Source organism: Somniosus microcephalus, unplaced genomic scaffold (genome assembly GCF_052327205.1).
Source record: "Somniosus microcephalus isolate GS21.2 unplaced genomic scaffold, FLI_Smic_1.0 scaffold185, whole genome shotgun sequence".
Lineage (NCBI taxonomy): Eukaryota > Metazoa > Chordata > Chondrichthyes > Squaliformes > Somniosidae > Somniosus > Somniosus microcephalus.
The window spans coordinates 319,393-341,680 of record NW_028225372.1 but is presented as its reverse complement, the minus strand read 5'-3'; the positions used below and the strand labels follow the sequence as shown (position 1 = coordinate 341,680).

At 47.1% G+C, this 22,288-nt stretch overlaps 2 protein-coding genes across 12 annotated transcripts in view; one reads left to right on the top strand and one right to left on the bottom strand.

Moving 5' to 3' along the window:
• The first annotated feature begins 443 nt into the window (after positions 1–443).
• On the top strand, positions 444–2,360 carry LOC147082083 (syncytin-2-like). Its single transcript, XM_085980467.1, is given in 2 exon segments — positions 444–677; positions 679–2,360. Coding segments are annotated over 2 exon segments (774 nt in total). The 5' UTR covers positions 444–566; the 3' UTR covers positions 1,342–2,360.
• Positions 2,361–9,891: 7,531 nt separating this feature from the next.
• Positions 9,892–22,288, bottom strand: part of LOC147082082 (uncharacterized) — a 41,182-nt gene continuing 28,785 nt past the window's right edge. For 4 of the 11 annotated variants that reach the window (XM_085980464.1, XM_085980463.1, XM_085980465.1 and 1 more), the window contains one exon: positions 9,892–13,060. In XM_085980464.1, the coding sequence (XP_085836590.1) occupies positions 11,734–12,951 (1,218 nt within the window). In that variant the 5' untranslated portion in view covers positions 12,952–13,060 and the 3' untranslated portion in view covers positions 9,892–11,733. Of the gene's footprint in view, positions 13,061–14,661; positions 18,685–22,288 lie in introns of those variants that run through there. The other 7 variants (XR_015076313.1, XR_015076314.1, XR_015076315.1 and 4 more) reach the window with 3 other exon arrangements.

The window sequence follows — 22,288 nt, the reverse complement described above, 5'->3', positions numbered from 1 at the left end:
CAGATACACGGAGACCGGAGTGTATGCTACCCCCTGGCCACATCAGTGGAATCCTTGTTTGCAGCCACACCAGGTTGGCAACCCCTCCCACTATATACCGCCGACACAACGAAACAGACATGCGAGGGCCAGACGGGTCGATATAGCCAGGGCGTTCGGGGGCAATGCGTGCAGCTAATAAGCTCAACAGACCCCGGTTGCCGAGGGCTCATGGGTGAGAATTGCACAACGTCAGGTAGCTATCCCCTGTGTTTTACGGGTAAGGGATGGGGATGCGTATATGCCCTTGTCACCCAGGACAATACCTGCATACAACAACAATGTGCCCGACACCACTGTCAGGTACACAGGGGCCAGCTGGCCTGTACATGCGAGGAACAAAGGTGCTTTAATGTCACAGCAGGAAGACAATTCATTTGTGGTCAGTGTAACGGGACCCATGTATCATCCGGTAAATGGATCTTCCCATTTGATACATTCCAGCTGTCCGGGTCTGGGGGAAACTCAAATGACCCCCTTAACTATTATTATACACAGTTTGTGAAGGTTAATAACCGGGAGGTCAAATGTTACCGAGCGAAGCACGGGTTTGCGTTCCTCCTCAATGGAACGTATACAACAGCGACGCCAAAACTCCCCTCTCTCTTCGCAGTAGGAGTAATCGCCCCCATAGCTGTTCCCTGCCCCACCAGTACACCATCCAGACGGAAACGCCGGGCAGTCTCCGAGGAGTTCTGTGCAGATTGGCGAGATCCGACCACACTGGGTAGCTCAGTAGGGTGGGGTATTCTATCGGCCATATCATTGGGAGGGGGCGCAGGAGTGATAGCAGCCAAGAATAGGAATTATCTAATGTGCGGAATCACCCTCCTGGGCAATAGCACCATTAAAGCATTAACCGCCATAAATAAGGAAATGGCAACCCTACGTCTTTTTAGCATGCAAAACCGATATGCTTTGGACTACCTCTTGGCACAAGAGGGAGGTGTGTGTATGATTATAGGAGACAAATGCATTACAAACGTCAATAGTGAGAGACAAAATATCCAAGACGCTGTAGACAAGATTAAAAATCAACTGGCCGACTTCATTGAAGCCGGAGGGGGTGAAGGATGGTTTACATGGCTGAAAACATTGGGACAGAAATTACTGTATGGTTTGATTGTTATAAGTGGTGTAATTTTGGGAATTATTATTGTTGTAAATAGTATCAAATGTTGTATAAGTCGTGCAGGAGCTACTATACCCCCTCGCCTCTCCCGAATTAGGGTAGAAGTAGACACAGCAAAGCAGGGGGAACCCCCAGAGGAAGCCTGTTCGGTCCTGCACAGTTATCTGTAAATTCGAAATGAAAACCCTTTTGGTTGTGTTCATGGCCAGAACACAAACAAAACGGAGACACAGGGTGTGTTTTTGATAAAGTGCACTATCAAGAGTATACCTTGTATATAATGATTCTTGTAGATTGTATAAAGAATCAAAGGGAGGGATGTGGAAACGTGAATAAAATGGACAATGAATTGGCTTACAAAAATGGTTTGGATGTGGAAATGGGAATAAAATGGGCAATGAATTGGCTTACAAAAATGGCTCCACACAAGGAAAGTCTAGATTAGATTAAAAAGCAGCCCCAGCTGTGCAAAGTGCAAAAGCTAGCAGAACAGAGAATCTGCCTCAGCCTGAGGCCAAGTGTTAACGAAGTGCCAACGACCAGATCAGGGCCACTGAAAGGGCCTAACTGCTGACTAGACAATGATTGACTAGCCATTGTTCAGTGCCCACAGCAGTGAGACAAGTCAGGACCTGCTTGCCAGACTGAAGACCAGATCATGGTCAAACCGAAAGGGCTTGAGTGATTCCCATTGGAGAACGCTTGTTGCCAGGGAAGTGATGTAACAAAACACTTGTTGCCAGGAAAGTGATGTAGTGACCCTTGTCCCACGGTATAATAGGGGCTTCCCCACCGGTATTTTCTCTCTCTCTTAGCCAGAAGGCGTGTGGAACATCAAGAGGGTCAGACATCTCCCGGGGACGTAAATGCTGGCACCACGTGTCTAACCCGGTGTGACCCTCGGGACACGAATGTACTGTCGATATGCTGTATGACCACTCCGAACAGTAATGAATAAAATGATGTTGTTTTAACTCTCCGAACCCTCGAGCCTGGAATTCTTCGTACTACGGAACTCAAGAAGAGGACCAGAAAAACCCGGTTCTTACAGCTGTTTTCTCCTTCCATGTACAAAGGCCGATGATATTCAGATCCTGATGAATCGAGCGACTCTGTCTGATCTTGAGGTGATGTTTGATCTGAGCTTCCTGTCTGTAAATGCTCCACTTCTAAAACCCTGGAGTTTAGAAAGGGGGTAAGAGGGAGAATGTTGTCTCATGTCCCCCTTTCCCAGCCCAGGCTGGTGTCTCTTCAGATCCTGGGACCTTTTAAATCTCTTCCCACAGTCAGAACATTTAATCAGTCTGCACAAGATAAAAAATCACAGGATTGGGGGTAATATGCTGGCATGGGTGGAAGACTGGCTATCAAACAGAAAACAGAGAGTTGGGATAAATGGTTCATTCTCGGGTTGGCAGTCAGTAACTAGTGGTGTTCCACAGGGGTCAGTGCTGGGACCCCAACTCTTTACAATCTATATTAACGATTTGGAGGAGGGGACCAAGTGTAACGTATCCAAGTTTGCCGACGATACAAAGATGGGAGGGAAAGCAGTGAGTAAGGAGGACATAAAAAACCTGCAAAAGGACATAGACAGGCTAAGTGAGTGGGCAGAAATTTGGCAGATGCAATATAATGTTGGAAAGTGTGAGGTTATGCACTTTGGCAGAAAAAAATCAAAGAGCAAGTTATTATCTAAATGGAAAGAAACTGCAAAGTGCTACAGTACAAAGGGGTCTGGGGGTCCTGGTGCATGAAACACAGGTTAGTATGCAGGTACAGCAGGTGATCAGGAAGGCCAATGGAATCTTGGCTTTTATTGCAAGGGGGATGGAGTATAAAAGCAGGGAAGTCTTGCTTCAGTTATACAGGGTATTGGTGAGGCCACACCTGGAATATTGCGTACAGTTTTGGTTTCCATATTTAAGAAAAGATATACTTGCTCTCGAGGCAGTTCAGAGAAGGTTTACTCGGTTGATTCCGGAGATGAGGGGGTTGACTTATGAGGAAAGGTTGAGTAGGTTGGGCCTCTACTCATTGGAATTCAGAAGAATGAGAGGCGATCTTATCGAAACATATAAGATTGTGAGGGGGCTTGATCGGGTGGATGTGGGGAGGATGTTTCCACTGATGGGTGAGACTAGAACTAGGGGGCATAATCTTAGAATAAGGGGCTGCCCTTTCAAAACTGAGATGAGAAGAAACTTCTTCACTCAGAGGGTGGTAAATCTATGGAATTTGCTACTTCAGAGAGCTGTGGAAGCTGCAACATTAAGTAAATTTAAAACGGAGATAGACAGTTTCCTAACTGATAAGGGAATTCGGGGTTACGGGGAGCGGGCAGGGAAGTGGACGTGAGTCTAGGTTTGGATCAGCCATGATCCTATTGAATGGCGGAGCAGGCCCGAGGGGCCATATGGCCTACTCCTGCTCCTATTTCTTATGTTCTTTTTCTCTTCACATATCTATAAAAGTTTTTACAGTCAGTTTTTATGTTCCCTGCAAGCTTACTCTCATATTCTATTTTCCCCTTCATAATTAATCCCTTTGTCCTCCTTTGTTGAATCCTAAACTGATCCCAATCCTCAGGTTTACCGCATTTTCTGGCCAATTTACAGGAAACTTTCTGTTATCTGGCACTGACAGGACCGAGCTGGTGCTGTTAGATCAAAACAGCCGTATAAACCAGCGCGAATGTTAAAACATACAGAGCTTTTCAGCTCCGTGTGAATCAACAAACCCTCTTGCTTAGCAACAGCTTCAAAACAGTCAGCTGCAGCTGCAAGCGTCTCTAGCTGAAGCTGTTGCTTAGCTACAGACCTTGCAGAGCCTGACTGGGGAAAAAAAAAGCAACGAGAAGTAAAAAAACTTATAGAAAACAGCTCCTGAATTTTGCTGGTAGATAGAGCTTTCTGGACTTTTAACCTCCGGTTAAACGAAAGTTTCCTGTATATGTCCTCTCCTTGGATCTTATGCTGTCCCTAATTTCCCTTGTTAGCCACGGTTGAGTCACCTTTTTTGTTTTATTTTGTGCCAAACTGGGATGAACAACTTCTGTAGTTCATCCATGCAGTCTTTGAATGTTTGCCATTGCCTATCCACCGTCAACCCTTTGACTGCCATTCCCCAATCAATCCTACCCAACTCGCTCCTCAGACCATCCTAGTTTCCTTTATTTAAATTTAGGACCCTAGTCTCTGAGTCAACAACTTCATTCTCCATCTTAATGAAGAATTCGATCATATTATGATCACACCGGCCCAAGGGGCCTTGTACAACAAGACTGCTAATTAATCCTTTCTCGTTACATAATACCCAGTCTAAGATGGCCTGATCTCTGGTTGGTTCCTCGACATATTGGTCCAGGAAACCATCCCGTAAACACTCCAGGAATTCCTCCTCCACAGTAGAGGACATGAGAGTGGGGGTGGGTGACCCTTTAAATGTGGAGGGGTGGGTGTCCCTTTAAATGTGGAGGGGGTGGATGCCCCTTTAAATGTGGAGGGGGTGGATGCCCCTTTAAATGTGGAGGGGGTGGATGTCCCTTTAAATGTGGAGGGGGTGGGTGTCCCTTTAAATGTGGAGGGGTGGGTGTCCCTTTAAATGTGGAGGGGGTGGATGCCCCTTTAAATGTGGAGGGGGTGGATGCCCCTTTAAATGTGGAGGGGGTGGATGTCCCTTTAAATGTGGGGGGGGCGGAGTCCCTTTAAATGTGGAGGGGGTGGGTGTCCCTTTAAATGTGGAGGGGGTGGGTGTCCCTTGAAATGTGGAGAGGCGGGGCCGCGCATGCTCATTCGGCCCCCTCACCACAACACCAGGCTGCCAGTGCGCCTGCGCGGGGCCTCCGAGGAGGAGGCTGAAGGCCGGGCACGGGGAAGAGGCGGAATCAGCGGCCGCGGTAAAGTCAAGTGTTGGGGAATCGATTTAAATCGAGGTGAGGGGGGAGCGGAGAGCGAGATTATAAAGTAAAAGATGAGAAAAACCAAACCTGAGAGTCGGGCGGGCGGGACCTCCGCGGACACCGAACGGATCGCCGATTGTGACATCATCAGAGGAAGAGGCCCAATCAGGTGGATGGAGACTGGCCCGGCCTGGGACTGACGGGAGCTCTGACCAATAGGAAGAGGGCTGAGCTGGGAGGACTGACCTGGGCGGCCTGGTCCTCCAACCAATGGTGGTGCGGCAAGGGGGCGGGGCCTCCTCTCCAACTCAGGTGCGCTGGGGCCGATTGTGACGCGCTGTCCCCAGGTGAAAAAAGGGAAGAGGGATAAACCTGGTAACTACAGGCCAATCAGTCTAATGTCAGTGGTGTAGGTGGGCATCCTTTACCTGGTTACGGTAATTTACCTGGTCAGGCAGCCTTTGCCACTGCACTGTGACCAATTCCAATCAGCGGTTTTGAATTGCTAAACCCCCCCCACCCTCCAGTTCTGACTTGAGGAACTTATAATTAATGATATATTAAAAACGGACAAATGGTCTGGATGCAAGAAAGTCAAATTTTATTAAAACTAAAGAAACTACACCACACGATCAAAGTAATCACGGTAAAATTGCTTAACAGGGGAAGGCAGACGGCAAAAACGAGGGATAAATGGCTACAATGTTAACCGTACAATCTTAGCAACATTTCCCTTAAATTACCACCCCTTTACTTCTCCCTAGATTGTCTTGCTAGTGGGTCAAAACCTTGCTCACCTGCAGTCCAAAGAGTAAGAGACAAAAAAGGGGGCAGAGGACTTCCTGGGAGTCCCTGCTGTTTTCGCGCCGAAAAGGTCCGTGCGCAATTTTGCGCTGAAAAGTCCGAATACACAAGAGAAGGGCATTTAACTTCCTCCATTCATACATGGAGACATCACGTAGTAGAGTCAATTTCAGTGAATGGATGTGTGTTAGCAACCCATTGTGCTTGCCGTCCGATGATTGGGGAGTGGCCCATTTGAATCAGCCAGTGTAAACAAGCAGCTTGTAGGTTACCGGACCCGCCCAATACCACAGGGTGACTGACAGCTCGGTCTCCATTCAAACTTACTACAGGGCAGCGCTGAGCTTTTCATATGCTAACAGCCTGTCTGTCCTTTTCTGCTGCCTTTTAAAATTCTGTTACCATGAAGTCCGTTCAGCCATTTTTATGCCCTGGGCAATTTAAACAGTCCAAAACTCAAGAGTACATCTTTTAATAAAATGTACAATCTGAAAGTGTGCGATTTTCACAAAGTTCTTTGATTCCAGTGTCCAAGCGCTGCCGAGCTTACGAGCTTTTTAACGCAGCCTTTTGCGGTTCTGGGTCTGTTTTAAAACATTGCCCAACCCAGAGACAATTTAAAGCACACAAGTCTTCGTCTACGATGTGGATTAATATTTCCCCATCTTCGGGGGCTGAGGGGATTTTGCGACCCCTACAGTGGTGGGTTAACGACTAGAGACCATTGTCAAGGACAAAATTAATTCTCACTTGGAGAAGCGTGGATTAATAGGGGCAGCCAGTGTGGATTTGTTAAAGGTAAATCGTGTCTGATTAACCTGATTGAGTTCTCTGATGAAGTAACAGAGGGTTGATGAAGGTAGTGCAGCAGATGTTGTATATATGGACTTTCAAAAGGCATTTGATAAAATACCACAAGAGACTTACTCTGAAAATAGAAGCAGAGGGAATTAAAGGGCTGATGGTAATTTGGGTATATAATTGGCTAAGGGAGAGGAGGCAGTGAGCAGTGCTGAGGGATGTTTTTCTGACTGGAGGGAAGTATGCAGTGGGCTCCCCCAGGGGTCGGGATTAGGACCATTGCTTTTCTTGTTATATATAACTGACCTGGACTTGGGTATAGGTGAACAATTTCAAAGTTTGTAATCTCTGGATTACTCCCGGTGCCACGTGCTAGTGAGTATAGGAATAGGAGGATAGAACAGATGAATGCGTGGCTGAAGGGATGGTGCAGGAGGGAGGGCTTTAGTTTCCTGGATCACTGGGACTGCTTCTGGGGCAGGTGGGACTTGTACAAGTCGGACGGTTTACACCTGAACCAGAGGGGAACCAATATCCTTGCGGGGAGGTTTGCTAGCACTGCTGGGGGGGGTTTAAACTAACTCGGCAGGGGGATGGGATACAGAGTGGAGCTATAGTAGGGGGTGAGGTACAGCCAAATACGGAGGAAAAAACAAGTCAGCAGGGAAGGCAGAGCAAAGATGTGAAGGCAAAAGGGAATATGGCAGGGCTGGAATGCATTTATTTTAATGCAAGGAGTCTTGCAAATAAGGTGGATGAACTGAAGTTGTTGATGAACACATGGGAGTACGATATTGTGGCTATCACGGAGACATGGTTGAGGGAGGGTCAGGACTGGCAGCTGAATATTCCGGGGTATAGAATCTTCAGGCGAGACAGAGGGGGGGGTAAAAGGGGAGGGGGTGTTGCAATATTAATTAAGGAGTCTATTACTGCTGTAAGGAGGGATGATATATTAGCGGGTTCCTCTAATGAGGCCATATGGGTAGAACTTAAAAACAAAAAGGGGGCAAGCACCTTGCTGGGAGTGTACTATAGGCCCCCAAACAGCCAGGGGGAGATAGAGGAACAGATATGCAGGCAAATCTCAGAGAAGTGCGAAAATAATAGGGTAATAATAGTGGGGGATTTCAACTTCCCCAATATAAATTGGGATAGTCAGAGTGTGAAAGGCTTGGAGGGTGAAAAATTCTTAAAGTGCATTCAGGAAAGCTTTTTGAGCCAACATGTAGAAGGTCCTACAAGAGAGGGAGCGGTGCTGGACCTAATTCTAGGGAATGGAGACGGGCAGGTGGTGGACGTGTCTGTAGGAGAGCATTTTGGCGATAGTGACCACAATTCGGTGAGATTTAAGGTGGTCATGGAAAAAGACAAAGACGGCCCGGAAATAAGGGTTCTAAATTGGGGGAAGGCAGATTTTAATAAGATAAGACAGGATCTGGCCAAAGTGGACTGGGAGCAGCTACTTATAGGAAAATCCACATCAAAACAGTGGGAGGCTTTCAGAAGGGAAATAGAGAGAGTACAACACCAACATGTTCCTGTAAGGGTCAAGGGTGGGACCAACAAGCAAAGGGAACCTTGGATGACAAAGGACATACAAAAATGCATTAGGAAAAAAAGGGGGGCTTTTGGCAGTTACAAAAGACAAAAGACGGTGGAAGCCCTAGAGGAGTATAAGAGGTGCAGGGGCATACTTAAAAAGGAAATTAGGAGGGCGAGGAGGGGCCATGAAATAACACTGGCGAGCAAGATAAAGGAAAATCCTAAGATGTTTTATAAGTATATTAAGGGCAAGAGGATAACCAGGGAAAGGGTAGGGCCCATTAGGGACCAAAGTGGCAAGCTGTGTGTAGAGCCAGAAGAAGTAGGTGGGGTTTTAAATGAATTTTTTGCCTCCGTGTTCACTGTGGAGAAAGATGATGTAGGCATAGAAATCGGGCAAGGGGACTGTGACATACTTGAACATATTAGCATCGAGAGGGAGGAGGTACTAGCGGTTTTAGCAGGCCAAAAAGTGGATAAATCCCCAGGCCCGGACGAGATGTATCCCAGGCTGTTGTGTGAGGCAAGGGAGGAGATTGCGGGGGCTCTGACACAAATTTTCAGAACCTCTCTGGCCACAGGGGATGTACCAGAGGACTGGAGAACAGCTAACGTAGTACCATTATTCAAGAAGGGTAGCAGGGATAAACCAGGGAATTACAGGCCAGTGAGCCTAACATCTGTGGTAGGGAAATTATTGGAAAAAATTCTGAGGGACAGAATTAGTCTCCACTTGGAGAGGCAAGGATTAATCGGGGATAGTCAGCATGGCTTTGTCAAGGGTAAATCATGTCTGACCAATCTGATTGAATTTTTCGAGGGGGTGACTAGCTGTGTAGATGAGGGAAATGCTGTGGATGTGGTTTACATGGACTTCAGTAAAGCTTTTGACAAAGTCCCGCATAGGAGACTGGTCAAGAAGGTAAGAGCCCATGGGATCCAGGGGGCCTTGGCGCGTTGGATCCTAAACTGGCTGAGTGGCAGGAGGCAGAGGGTGATGGTCGAAGGTTGCTTTTGTGACTGGAAGCCTGTGTCCAGTGGGGTACCTCAGGGATCGGTGCTGGGTCCCTTGCTGTTTGTGATCTACATTAACGATTTGGATGAGAATGTAAAGGGTATGATCAGTAAGTTCGCGGATGACACGAAAATTGGTGGGGTGGTAAATTGCGAGGAGGAAAGTCTCAGGCTACAGGACGATATTAACGGGTTGGTCAGATGGGCGGAAAAGTGGCAAATGGAATTTAACCCGGAAAAATGCGAGGTGATGCATTTTGGACGGTCAAATAAGGCAAGGGAATACACAATGGGTGGTAGGGCCCTAGGAAGTACAGAGGGTCAGAGGGACCTTGGTGTACATGTACATAGATCCCTGAAGGCAGCGGAGCAGGTAGATAAGGTGGTTAAAAAGGCATATGGGATACTTGCCTTCATTAGCAGAGGCATAGAATATAAGAGTAGGGAGGTTATGATGGAGCTGTACAAAACGCTGGTGAGGCCACAGCTGGAGTACTGTGTGCAGTTCTGGTCGCCTCACTATAGGAAGGATGTGATTGCTCTGGAGAGGGTGCAGAGAAGATTCACCAGGATGTTACCTGGGATGGAGCGCCTTAGCTATGAAGAGAGACTCTACAGGCTGGGGTTGTTTTCCTTGGAGCAAAGGAGGCTGAGGGGGGACCTGATTGAGGTGTACAAAATGATGAGGGGCATAGATAGGGTAGATAAAGAGGAACTTTTCCCCTTAGTAGGGGGGTCAATAACAAGGGGGCACAGATTCAGGGTAAGGGGCAGGAGATTTAGGGGGGATTTGAGGAGGAACTTTTTCACCCAGAGGGTGGTTGGAAGCTGGAACTCACTGCCTGAAAGGGTGGTAGAGGCAGGAACCCTCACAACATTCAAGAAGCATTTGGATGAGCACTTGAAATGCCATTGCATACAAGGCTATGGACCAAATGCTGGAAAATGGGATTAGACTGGACAGGGATGGATGGGCGGCGCAGACACGATGGGCCGAAGGGCCTCTTTCTGTGCTGTAAAACTCTATGACTCTATGACTCTATTTACGGATGATACTATTTACTATGTTGCCAAGTTTTGTGAGTGTAGTAGTAGCAGACTTCAGAAGGACAGAGACAGACTGTGAAATGAGCAGACACAAGGCAGATGACATTAAATGAGGATAAGTGTGAAGTGATGCACTTTGGGAGAAACAACAGGGAGAGGCCGTATAATCTAAATGGGACTAGTTTGAGGGGGTGCAAGGGCAGAGGGACCTGGGGGTCCATATTCACAAGTCTTTGAAAGTGCCACGGCAAGTTGGTGAGGCGGTTCAGAAAGCGTATGGGATACTTGTCTTTGTAAATAGGGCCATTGAATACAAAAACAAGGAAGTTACACTAAACCTTTACAAATCACTAGTTAGGAACATAGGACAGGAGGAGGCCATTCAGCCCCTCGAGCCTGTTCCGCCATTCAATGAGATCATGGCTGATCTGTGACCTAACTCCATACGCCCGCCTTTGGCCCATATCCCTTAATACCTTTGGTTAACAAAAACCTATCAATCTCAGATTTAAAATTAACAATTGATCGAGCATCAATTGCTGTTTGCGGAAGAGAGTTCCAAACTTCTACCACCCTTTGTGTGTAGAAGTGTTTCCTAATTTCACTCCTGAAAGATCTGGCTCTAATTTTTAGACTATGCCCCCAGTCCTAGAGTCCCCAACCAGCGGAAATAGTTTCTCTCTATCTACCCTATCTGTTCCCCTTAATATCCTGAAAACTTCGATCAGATGACCTCTTAATCTTCTAAATTCCGAAGAATACAACCCTAATTTGTGTAATCTCTCCTCGTAACTTAACCCTTGAAGTCCAGGTATCATTCTGGTAAACCTACACTGCACTCCCTCCAAGGCCAATATATCCTTCCTAAGGTGTGATGCCCAGAACTGCTCACAGTGCTCCAGGTGTGGTCTAACCAGGGTTTTGGCCTCAGCTGGAGTCTTGTGTACAGTTCTGGGCACCACACTTTAGGAAGGATGTCAAGGCCTTGGAGAGGGTGCAGAGGAGGTCGACCAGGATGGTACCAGGGATGAGGGACTTCAGTTATGTGGAGAGACTGGAGAAGCTGGGATTGTTCCCCTTAGAGCAGAGAAGGTTAAGAGGAGACCTAATAGAGGTGTTCAAAATGATGAGGGGATTTGATCGAGCAAGTAGAGAGAAACTGTTCACTTTGGCAAGTGGGTCGGTAACCAAAGGTCACAAATTTAAAATAGTTGCTAAAAGAACTAGAGGGGAAATGAGGAGAATTGTTTTCATAGAGGGTTGTTCAGATGTGGAACGCACTATCTGAAAGGATGCTGGAATCAGGTTCCACTGGAACTTTCAAACAGTAATTGGACGAGTCCTTGAAGAGGACTAGTTTGCAGAGTTCTGGGGATAAAGCTGGGGTGTGGGACTAAATTGGACAGCTCTTTCAAAGACATGATGGGCCGAATCACCTCCTTCTGTGCTGTTAGATTCTATGATCAGTGTGAAGTCGCTGGTGTCTCTTCAACTCCCCGGAGCTTTTAAAGCTCTTCCCACAGTCAGAACATTGAAAGGGTCTCTCGTCAGTGTGAACTCGCTGGTGTGCCAGCAGGCTGGAGGGCCGAGCGAATCCCTTCCCACACATGGAGCAGGTGAACGGCGTCTCCCCAGTGTGAACTCCCTGATGTACCAGCAGGTGGGATGAATTAGTGAATCCCTTCCCACACACTGAGCAGGTGAACGGCCTCTCCCCAGTGTGTAGGTGTTGGTGTAGCTTGAGGACCCCGGAGCTTTTAAAACTCTTCCCACAGTCAGAACATTTAAAGGGCCTCTTGCCAGTGTGAACTCGCTGATGTATCAGCAGGTTGGATGAATTAGTGAATCCCTTCCCACACACCGAGCAGGTGAACGGCGTCTCCCCAGTGTGAACTCGCTGATGTACCAGCAGGTTGGATGACTGAGTGAATCCCTTCCCACACACAGAGCAGGTGAACGGCGTCTCCCCAGTGTGAACTCGCTGATGTACCAGCAGGTTGGATGACTGAGTGAATCCCTTCCCACACACGGAGCAGGTGAACGGCCTCTCCCCAGTGTGTAGGTGTTGGTGTCTCTTCAAATCCCCGGAGCTTTTAAAGCTCATCCCACAGTCAGAACATTTAAAGGGTCTCTCGTCAGTGTGAACTCGCTGGTGTACCAGCAGGCCGGAGGGCCAAACGAATCCCTTCCCACACACGGAGCAGGTGAACGGCGTCTCCCCAGTGTGAACTCGCTGATGTACCAGCAGGTGGGATGAATTAGTGAATCCCTTCCCACACACGGAGCAGGTGAACGGCCTCTCCCCAGTGTGTAGGAGCCAGTGTCCCTTCAGCTCCTGGGGGCTTTTAAAGCTCTTCCCACAGTCAGGACATTGAAATGGTCTCTCCTCAGTGTGAACAAGCTGGTGTGTTTGCAGGTGGGATGAACAAACAAATCCCTTTCCACACACGGAGCAGGTGAACAGACTGTCCCTGGTGTGACTGCGCCGTTGAACTTTCAATGCAGACGGGGAACTGAAGCCCTTCCCGCCGTCCCCACCTTTACCCAGTTTCTCCTTGGTGTGACGGTGCACGTGTCTCACCAGGTCAGGCGATCGGCTGAATCCGCGTCCACACACTGAACACGTGTGCGGTTTGTCTGCGTTGCGATCCCTGCTCTCTCCTTCCATGTGCAAAGGCCGATGATATTCAGGTCCTGATGAATCCAGCGACTCTGTCAGATCTTGACGTGATGTTTGGTCTGAGCTTCCCGCCTGTAACTGCTCCACTTCTATAACCCTGTAAATTGAGATCAGAAAAGGATCAGAGGCAAACTGTTGTTTAATTTTCCCCTTTCCGAACCTAGGGGCAGTGAAGCTGATTTTCAGGCCCCAGCTGCTGCACAAGTTGGTTGAAAGGATCAGCAGTAATGGCGGCTGTAATACCCACAAGGCCCCGGCTCTGCAGAAAGTGCTCTGTTGACTGAGTCCCGCGCATGTGCTCATGGCCCCCACGCTCTCCCTCCTGCTCTACAATCGCCCGTCCCGAGCGGTCCGCAACACGTATGCTCAGCACACAAAACCCTGCGGTTGGAACATCGGGCGTGCATGCGGAGCCACAACATCTGGTACGCGTGCGCGGCTCAGGTGGGGGCGAGTCAGTGTTTTGCCTCAGCCGCCAGGGAGGTGCGCATGCGCAGGACGACCCAACATTCTTCCCGTCAGCAATCACTCCCTCGTTTCTTTATTTCCAGCATTTTCTGTTTTTATTACTCAGCAGGTCAGGCAGCATCTGTGGAGTGAGAGTTAACATTTCAGGTCGATGACCATTCATCAGAACTGCTTGCTCTTTAGTGTCAGCCAGTGGCTCAGTGGGCCGCACTCTCGCCTCTGAGTCAGAAAGTTGTGGGTTCATAGTCCCACTCCAGAGACTTGAGCACAAAAATCCAGGCTGACACTGCAGGGCAGTGCTGAGGGAGTGCGGCACTGTCGGAGGTGCCGTCTTTCGGATGAGATGTTAAATTGAGGCCCCGTTTGCTCTCTCAGGTGGATGTAAAAGATCCCATGGCATTATTTCAGGAAAGAAAGACTTGCATTTATATAGTGCCACCAGATATCCTAAAGTGCTTTACAGCCAATGAAGTACTACAATGAAGTAGTCACTGTTGTAATGTGGGAAAGAGCAGGGGAATTATCCCCAGTGTCCGAGCCAATGTTTATCCCTCAATCAACATAAAAAATGATAGATTATCTGGTCATTATCACAGTGCTGTTTGTTGGAGCTTGCTGTGCACTAACTGACTGCCACATTTCCTACATTACAACAGTGACTACACTTCAAAAGTACTTCATTGGCTGTAAAGTACTTTGGGACGTCCGGTGGTGAAAGGCGCTATATAAATGCAAGTCTTTCTTTCTTCACTGGTCTCACCAGCGACCTCTTCTGGCAGTTGGTTGATTGACAGACGAGAGCCCACGCATGCGCACTGGGAGCGGTGGTTTGGGCCGAGTCCGGCACAGTGACCCCTCCCGGTCACAAAGGGTAATGACCGCGCATGCCCAGAGACCAACCCTCCTCCCCCACTTGGAGCTGTGCCTGCGCACTTGGATCCTGCCAGACGGAGTCGGCGCGGGGCCATTCCAGGGAAAGGCCTTGGTGTCGGTTCCAGAGTCGCGATCGGTGACGCGAAGTGTGTTTTCTCCGCTCCGATTGGGTGGAGAATGGCGCGGGGTGGATCGGGAGAGAATCGAGAGAAATAGAAAAACCTCAGAGTCCGCGAGGCCCCGGACCGAGCGGCGGCACTTGGACGGTGCACGTGATCTCCTCGGGGACACGTCACCCGGGCCCGCGGCCTGATTGACGGCAGCTTCCGACCAATAGGGAGTGAAATAATGAGTAGATTTGCCTTTCTAAATCTAGGCTTTATTAACCTTAAAACGCCAGCAGCACATCTTTACACCCAGTCCCAACCAAGGCTGTAGAGAACTGAATTTAAGATGGCCACCACAAATCACATGACATCAACTACCAATGAGTTTACAGCATATATCTCATGGCAGGAAACAGGCAACCAATTACAATGCTTCTTATGAAACAGAATAATCACCACATTCACCCCTCCTTTTAAAACATACTCCAACCTAGGTAGCCTTTACAATTTACAATTAGTTATTTATAACTAAAACAATACAAGTATAAGATTTCAACAATTTTAAAACCTTACTATCAAATTATTTTAAAAGTCCATTTTCAATCGGTCGACCGGATATCTTGTTCGTGTCGACCTTCTTAGCCTGGGTGAAATTCCTTGCCCTCCCACACCAGGAGACACGGAAGTATCTTCTGCAGGAAGGCTATCCATATCCTGATTATCAACGGTTTCCGGATTGGAAATCCCATCAGGAGGTAAACTGGGACGGTCATGAACATCCATCGAGGGCTGACTAATAGAATTATAATTATCTGCAATAGGATTGGAAATATTCGTAGTATCTGTGACGACATCCACATTATCTGAATCATGACTATTGTTAATATCCTCAGAAGAGGGCTGGCCACCACAAGGAGCCAAATCTTTAATTGAAACAGTACTTTCTTTCCCATCTTGGAATCGAATATGAGCATATTGGGAATTTGCCTCCAACAGCTCCACCTCCTCCACTAAAGGATCATATTTTGACAGTCTAACATGGCGTCGGAGCAGCACAGGTCCCTGCATAGTAAGGCATGAAGGTACCAAATATCCCGTAGTAGATCTCCGCGGATAGTTAAAGAGCCTTTCATGGGGGGGGTCACATTAGTAGCCGTTGAAAGCAATGATCTAATGGAATGCAGGGCATCAGGCAATACCATTTCCCACTGTGTATTCTTAAGGTTCCGGGATGTCAAAGCCAACATAACTGCCTTCCAGATCACCCCATTGTATCGTTCACACTGTCCATTACCCTGGGGATTATACGGGGTAGTTCTGCTAGTAGATATTCCGACTCTGGAGGTATTCCTTCAACTGGGAAGACATAAAAGAACTTCCCTGATCCGAATGGATATACGCCGGCATCCCAAAGATGACAAAAAGTTGAGTCAGACATTTGATAACTGTAGCAGCTGATACATCTGCACAAGGAAAAGCAAAAGGGAACCTTGAAAACTCATCTACAACAGTAAATATATATCGATTCTGAGTCGTTGAAGGAAGAGGCCCCTTAAAATCAACACTCAAACGTTCAAAAAGGAGAAGTAGCCTTTATAAGATGAGCTCGTTGAGGCTCAAAGAAATTCGGTTTACACCGAGCACAGATAGAACATGAAGTCATCCGCTTGACGTCTTCAACTGAAAAGGGCAAATTCTTACTGCGTACGAAGTGTATCATCCTCGTAACCCCAGGATGGCAGAAGGCATTGTGAAGATTAATAAGCGTATCTCCGTGAATCACAGAACAATAAGCCCTCGACAGCGCATCAGCAAAAACATTATCCTTCCCCGGACGATAAACTATATCAAAATGGTAGCATGCCAACTTAATCCTCCACCTCATTATTTTATCATTCTTGATCTTTCCAAAATGTTTGACATCAAACATAAAGGACACAGATTTTTGGTCAGTTACCAACGTAAAATGTCGCCCCGATAAATAATGTCTCCATTTACGCAGTGCTTCTACTATTGCATACGCCTCTTTCTCTATTGAGGAGTGTCTTTTCTCACTATTGTTCAAAGTACGCGAGGAAAAGGCCACAGGTCTTCCATTTTGGTTCAGAGTAGCCCCAATTGCAAAATCGGAAGCGTCCGTCGCAATCACAAAGGGAACCTGCTCATCAATAGAATGCACAACTGCTCCAAGGATATCCTTTTTAAAATTATCAAAACACGTCCTGGCCTCCCATGATAGAGGATATGTCGTAACCAGAATAAGGGGCCAGATCTTCTGTGAAAAGTTTGCAATCCAATTAGAATAAGAAAACAGTCCAACAACTCGTTGCAAAGCCTTAGAATTAGTAGGACAAGGTAAATCAATCAATGGTCGCAGACGTTCTGGATCTGGTTTAATCTTGTTTCCCCGAGATAATATATCCCAGTAGATTTACCTCAGTAGTCGAAAAGATACACTTCTCTATTAAAAGTTAAACCAACTTTTTCCGCAGCTTGAAGGAATCTTTCTAAATTAGAATCATGCTCCACCCTTGATTTGCCACACACCGTGATGTCATCTAAATATGAAAAGGTGTCAGAGAGAGAGTTATCACTTATAAAAGCATCCATTGCCTGTTGAAAACAGGCAACACCATTAGTAACACCAAATGGTACTCGGCAAAACTGATACAGCTTTCCGCCAGCCTCAAAGGCCGTATATGGTTGATCCCTCTTAACGATAGGAATCTGATGATAAGCACTCTTTAAATCAATAGTGCTAAAAACCTTATACTGAGATACTTTGTTGATAAGCTCATCAATCTTAGGCAAAGGGTACACATCTAATTGAGTATACCTATTAATAGTTTGAGAGTAGTCTATCACCATTCGTTTCTTATGTCTCTCGTTAGTGGTGACAACTACCTGTGCCCGCCAGGGCGAACAACTAGGTTCAATGATTCCTTCCAATAAAAGACGTTGAACTTCAGAATTAATAAATTCTTTATCCTGACTGCTATACCTTCTTGACTTGGTAGCAATTGGCTTACAATCCGGCATCAAATTGGAAAAAAGTGATAATGGAGAAATGGATAAAGAAGTTAATCCACAAATAGATAAAAGGTGGCTTAGTTCCTCCAAAAGAAAGACTGAGAGACTCGTGTAATTGAAGCACATCATGACCAATCAAAATATCCGCAGAGATTAGGCAAAACAGATAGGCGTATATCAGTATACGTATTACCTAGAAGAGTTAATTTCACAAGGCAACAACCAGCTACTTGTGAGGCGAGAGTCGTCTAAGCCATACACACCTGATAAGTAACAGGCGAAATTTTCAAATGCTTCTCCTTCACAAACTGAAGACTTATAAAACTCTCAGTACTGCCCATATCTATAAGGGCCTTCACTTCTAACACATTAACTTGGGCCGTAACTATAGCTTTGTTTAAGCCATGAGCAAAGGCAGCAGAAACTGATGCAATAAACGCCCTATCTAAAGGCTGAATAGTCACAGAGGAGGCAATTAATTTACAAACACGTGCGTAATGACCTCTCTTGCCACATTTACTACACACAGCCTCCCGAGCAGGACACTTCAGACGAGGGTGCCGGGCGTTCCCACAAAAATAACACTTCTGAATCCTAGAGGCAACAGCTGCCGAAGTAGAAACTGTTTCAGAATCTGGTAAACCACTCCCATTAAGTCCACATAATTCCTTTTCATCCGGAACTGCCGAAACCACAGTCGCAGGCCGATTAAAAAGAGCATAAGAATCCGAACTTCTCTGAGCCAAATCCAATGTAGAGGCTTGCTCAAAAGCACTCGAGATCCAAAGTCTTATTTTCTAATAACCGCTGACGAATTGATCTAGACAGTAATCCATTAATAAAAGCATCCCGTACCGATTCTTCCTTATATTCTTCTGCTGACACGGCCTTATAATTACAGTTAGCACCAAGGCGCCGAAGTGCTTGTAAATAAGCATCCAAAGATTCTCCCACCTGCTGCCTACGGGCAGATAGAAGGTGACGTGCAAATACCTCATTCTTCGATTTAACAAAAATCTTTTCCAATGTAGCAATAGCCAATTCGTAAGTTTCACAGTCCAAGATATGCTTATACACATCCGGAGCAATGTAGTTGATCAGTATATTCAACTTATTTAGAGACTCTTGATCCAACAAACCCAAAAAGTTTTTAAATGTACGATACCAATGTTTCCATTTATCATCCACTCCTGCAGAATTAGGGTCAGCATTAAATCGTTCCGGTTGAAGATATCGCTCCATTCTAGCAAAAGGTTAATAAATTGAAATAATGAGTAGATTTGCCTTTCTAAATCTAGGCTTTATTAACCTTAAAACACCAGCAGCACATCTTCACACCCAGTCCCAACCAAGGCTGCAGAGAACTGAATTTAAGATGGCCACCACAAATCACATGACATCAACTACCAATGAGTTTACAGCATAGATCTCAAGGCAGGAAACAGGCAACCAATTACAATGCTTCTTATAAAACAGAATAATCACCACAGGGAGCGAGCGGGGTGGGGCTGGAGGAGCGAGCCGGCGGCGGGTTCTCCAATCGGGGAGCCTGAGGGGCGGGACTAGCGGCACCCAGTGGGCAGGGCTGGAGGAGCGAGCGGGCTGCGGGCCCTCCAACCAATCGGAGAGCCCGAGGGGCGGGACCAGCGCCGGCTGATTGTCTGATCCGCAGGGCAGCGAGTTTCTCCAGTCCCTTGTTCAGGGCCCGGGGCCAGGGGAGGCTGTGGGCCTTCATTCCCCGCATTGGACACAAGGCTCTTTGTTTCAGGCATAGGGTGACGTCGCACTGAAATTTTCCGCTCTCCTATACAAAGATGGCTGCCGTTAACCTGGGCCTGTAAGGGGAAGAAATCCCCACAACTGCAAACACGGGATCTTCAGCTTATTATTGGGAGCTTGCCTCCTGCACGAGTTGTTTATGAAGCCTCTCCACCCACCTACCGGTCCATTACTCCCTCCGTCGCGATTTATACCCGCTGCACCATCGCGCTCCCGGCTTCAGCCCCCCTCCATCTCCAGTAACGCACTGCGCATGCTCAATATACCGGCCCCCTCCCGCGCCTGCACGCTGGGCTCTTGTAGTCTGGGTGCGGCACGTGGTCCACCGCGGGGAATGCTGGGTAGAAGACCAGATTAGTGAATGGAACATGATTTACTGTGATCAGATTGAGGACTGAACCATGTTCATTCTGGTAGTCATGGTTTGTTTCTGCTGATCGTAATAACTCCTGTATCTGCGCTGGAGATGAATATTCTGTTTAAATAGTAAATAAATAAAGCTCGAGGAACAGCACCTCATCTTTCGATTAGGCACTTTACAGCCTTCTGGACTCAACATTGAGTCATAGAGTAATACAGCACGGATAGAGGCCCTTCGGCCCATCGTGTCCGCGCCGGCCATCAAGCCCTGTCTAATCTAATCCCATATTCCAGCATTTGGCCCGTAGCCTTGTATGCTATGGCATTTCAAGTGCACATCCAAATGCTTCTTAAATGTTGTGAGGGTTTCTGCCTCCACAACCCTTTCAGGCAGTGAGTTCCAGACTCCAACCACCCTCTGGGTGAAAAAGTTCTTTCTCAAATCCCCTCTAAACCTCCCGCCCTTTACCTTGAATCTATGCCCCCTAGTTATCGACCCCTCTACTAAGGGAAAAAGCTCCTCAGCATCCATCCTATCTATGCCCCTCATAATTTTGTACACCTCAATCATGTCCCCCCTCAGCCTCCTCAGCTCCAAGGAAAACAAACCCAACCTGCCCAGTCTCTCTTCATAGCTGAAGCGCTCCAGCCCTGGTAACATCCTGGTGAACCTCCTCTGCACCCTCTCTAACGCGATCACATCCTTCCTGTAGTGTGGCGACCAGAACTGCACACAATATTCCAGCTGTGGCCTAACCAGTGTTTTATACAGCTCCATCATAACCTCCTTGCTCTTATATTCAATGCCTCGGCTAATGAAGGCAAGTATCCCATATGCCTTTTTTACCACCTTATCCACCTGTTCCGCCGCCTTCAGGGATCTGTGTACTTGCACACCCAGATCCCTCTGACCCTCCGTCTTGCCTAGGGTCTTTCCATTCATTGTGTATTCCTTTGCCTTGTTAGTCCCCCCAAAGTGCATCACCTCGCACTTTTCCGGGTTAAATTCCATTTGCCACTGTTCCGCCCATCTGACCAACCCATCTATATCGTCCTGCAGACTGAGGCTACCCTCCTCGCTATTTACCACCCTACCAATTTTTGTATCATCCGCAAACTTACTGATCATACCCTTTACATTCATATCCAAGTCATTAATGTAGACCACAAACAGCAAGGGACCCAGCACCGATCCCTGTGGTACCCCACTGGCCACAGGCTTCCAGTCACAAAAACAACCTTCGACCATCACCCTCTGCCTTCTGCCACTAAGCCAGTTTTGTATCCAATGTGCCAAGGCACCCTGGATTCCATGGGCTCTTACCTTCTTGACCAGTCTCCTGTGCGGGACTTTATCGAAGGCCTTACTGAAATCCATGTATACCACATCCACTGCGTTACCCTCATCCACACACCTAGTCACCCCCTCAAAAAATTCAATCAAATTAGTCAGACATGATCTTCCCTTGACAAAGCCATGTTGACTATCCCTGATTAATCCTTGCCTCTCCAAGTGGAGACACATTTTGTCCCTCAGGATTTTTTCCAATAATTTTCCTACCACTGATGTTAGGCTCACTGGCCTGTAGTTCCCCGGTTTTTCCCTACTACCCTTCTTGAATAATGGTACTACATTAGCGGTTCTCCAGTCCTCTGGCACATCCCCTGTGGCCAGAGAGGTCCTGAATATATGTGTTAGAGCCCCCGCAATCTCCTCCTTTGCCTCACACAGCAGCCTGGGATACATTTCATCCGGGCCTGGGGATTTATCCATTTTTAGGCCAGCTAAAACCGCCAATACCTCCCCCCGCTCGATGTTAATATGTTCGAGCATATCACAGTCCCCCCGCCCTATTTCTATGTCTACATCGTCCTTCTCCATAGTGAAAACAGACGCAAAAAATTCATTCAGAACCCCTCCTACATCTTCCGGCTCCACACACAGATTGCCACTTTTGTCCCTAATGGGCCCTATTTTTTCCCTAGTTATCCTCTTACCCTTAATATACTTATAAAACATCTTCGGATTTTCCTTTATTTTGCTTGCCAGTGTTATTTCATGGCCCCTCCTTGATCTCCTAATTTCTTTTTTAAGTATCCCCCTGCACTTTTTGTACTCCTCTTGGGCTTCCTCCGTCTTTAGCCTTTTGTATCTACCAAAAGCCCTCCTTTTTTTCCTAATCCATTCCCGTATATCCCCTGACATCCAAGGTTCCCTGTGGTTTTTGGAACCACCCTTGACCTTTACGGGAACATGTTGCCATTGTATGTTCTCAATCTCCCTTCTGAAAGCCTCCCATTGCTCCGATGCGGATTTTCCTACAAGTAGCTGATCCCAGTCCATTTTGGCCAGATCCTGCCTTATCCTATTAAAATCGGCCTTCCCCCAATTTAGAACCTTTATTTCCGGCCCATCCCTGTCCTTTTCCATGGCCACCTTAAATCTTACCATATTATGGTCACTATCACCAAAGTGCTCACCTACTAGCACTTTTTCCACTTGGCCGGCCACATTCCCGAGAATTAGGTCCAGTACCGCCCCCTCTCTTGTAGGACTTTCTACATGCTGGCTCAAAAAGCTCTCCTGGATGCACTTTAAGAATTCTACACCCTCTGAGCCTTTCACACTCTGACTATCCCAGTTAATATTGGGGAAGTTGAAATCCCCCATTATTATTACCCTATTATTTGCACATTTCTCTGAGATT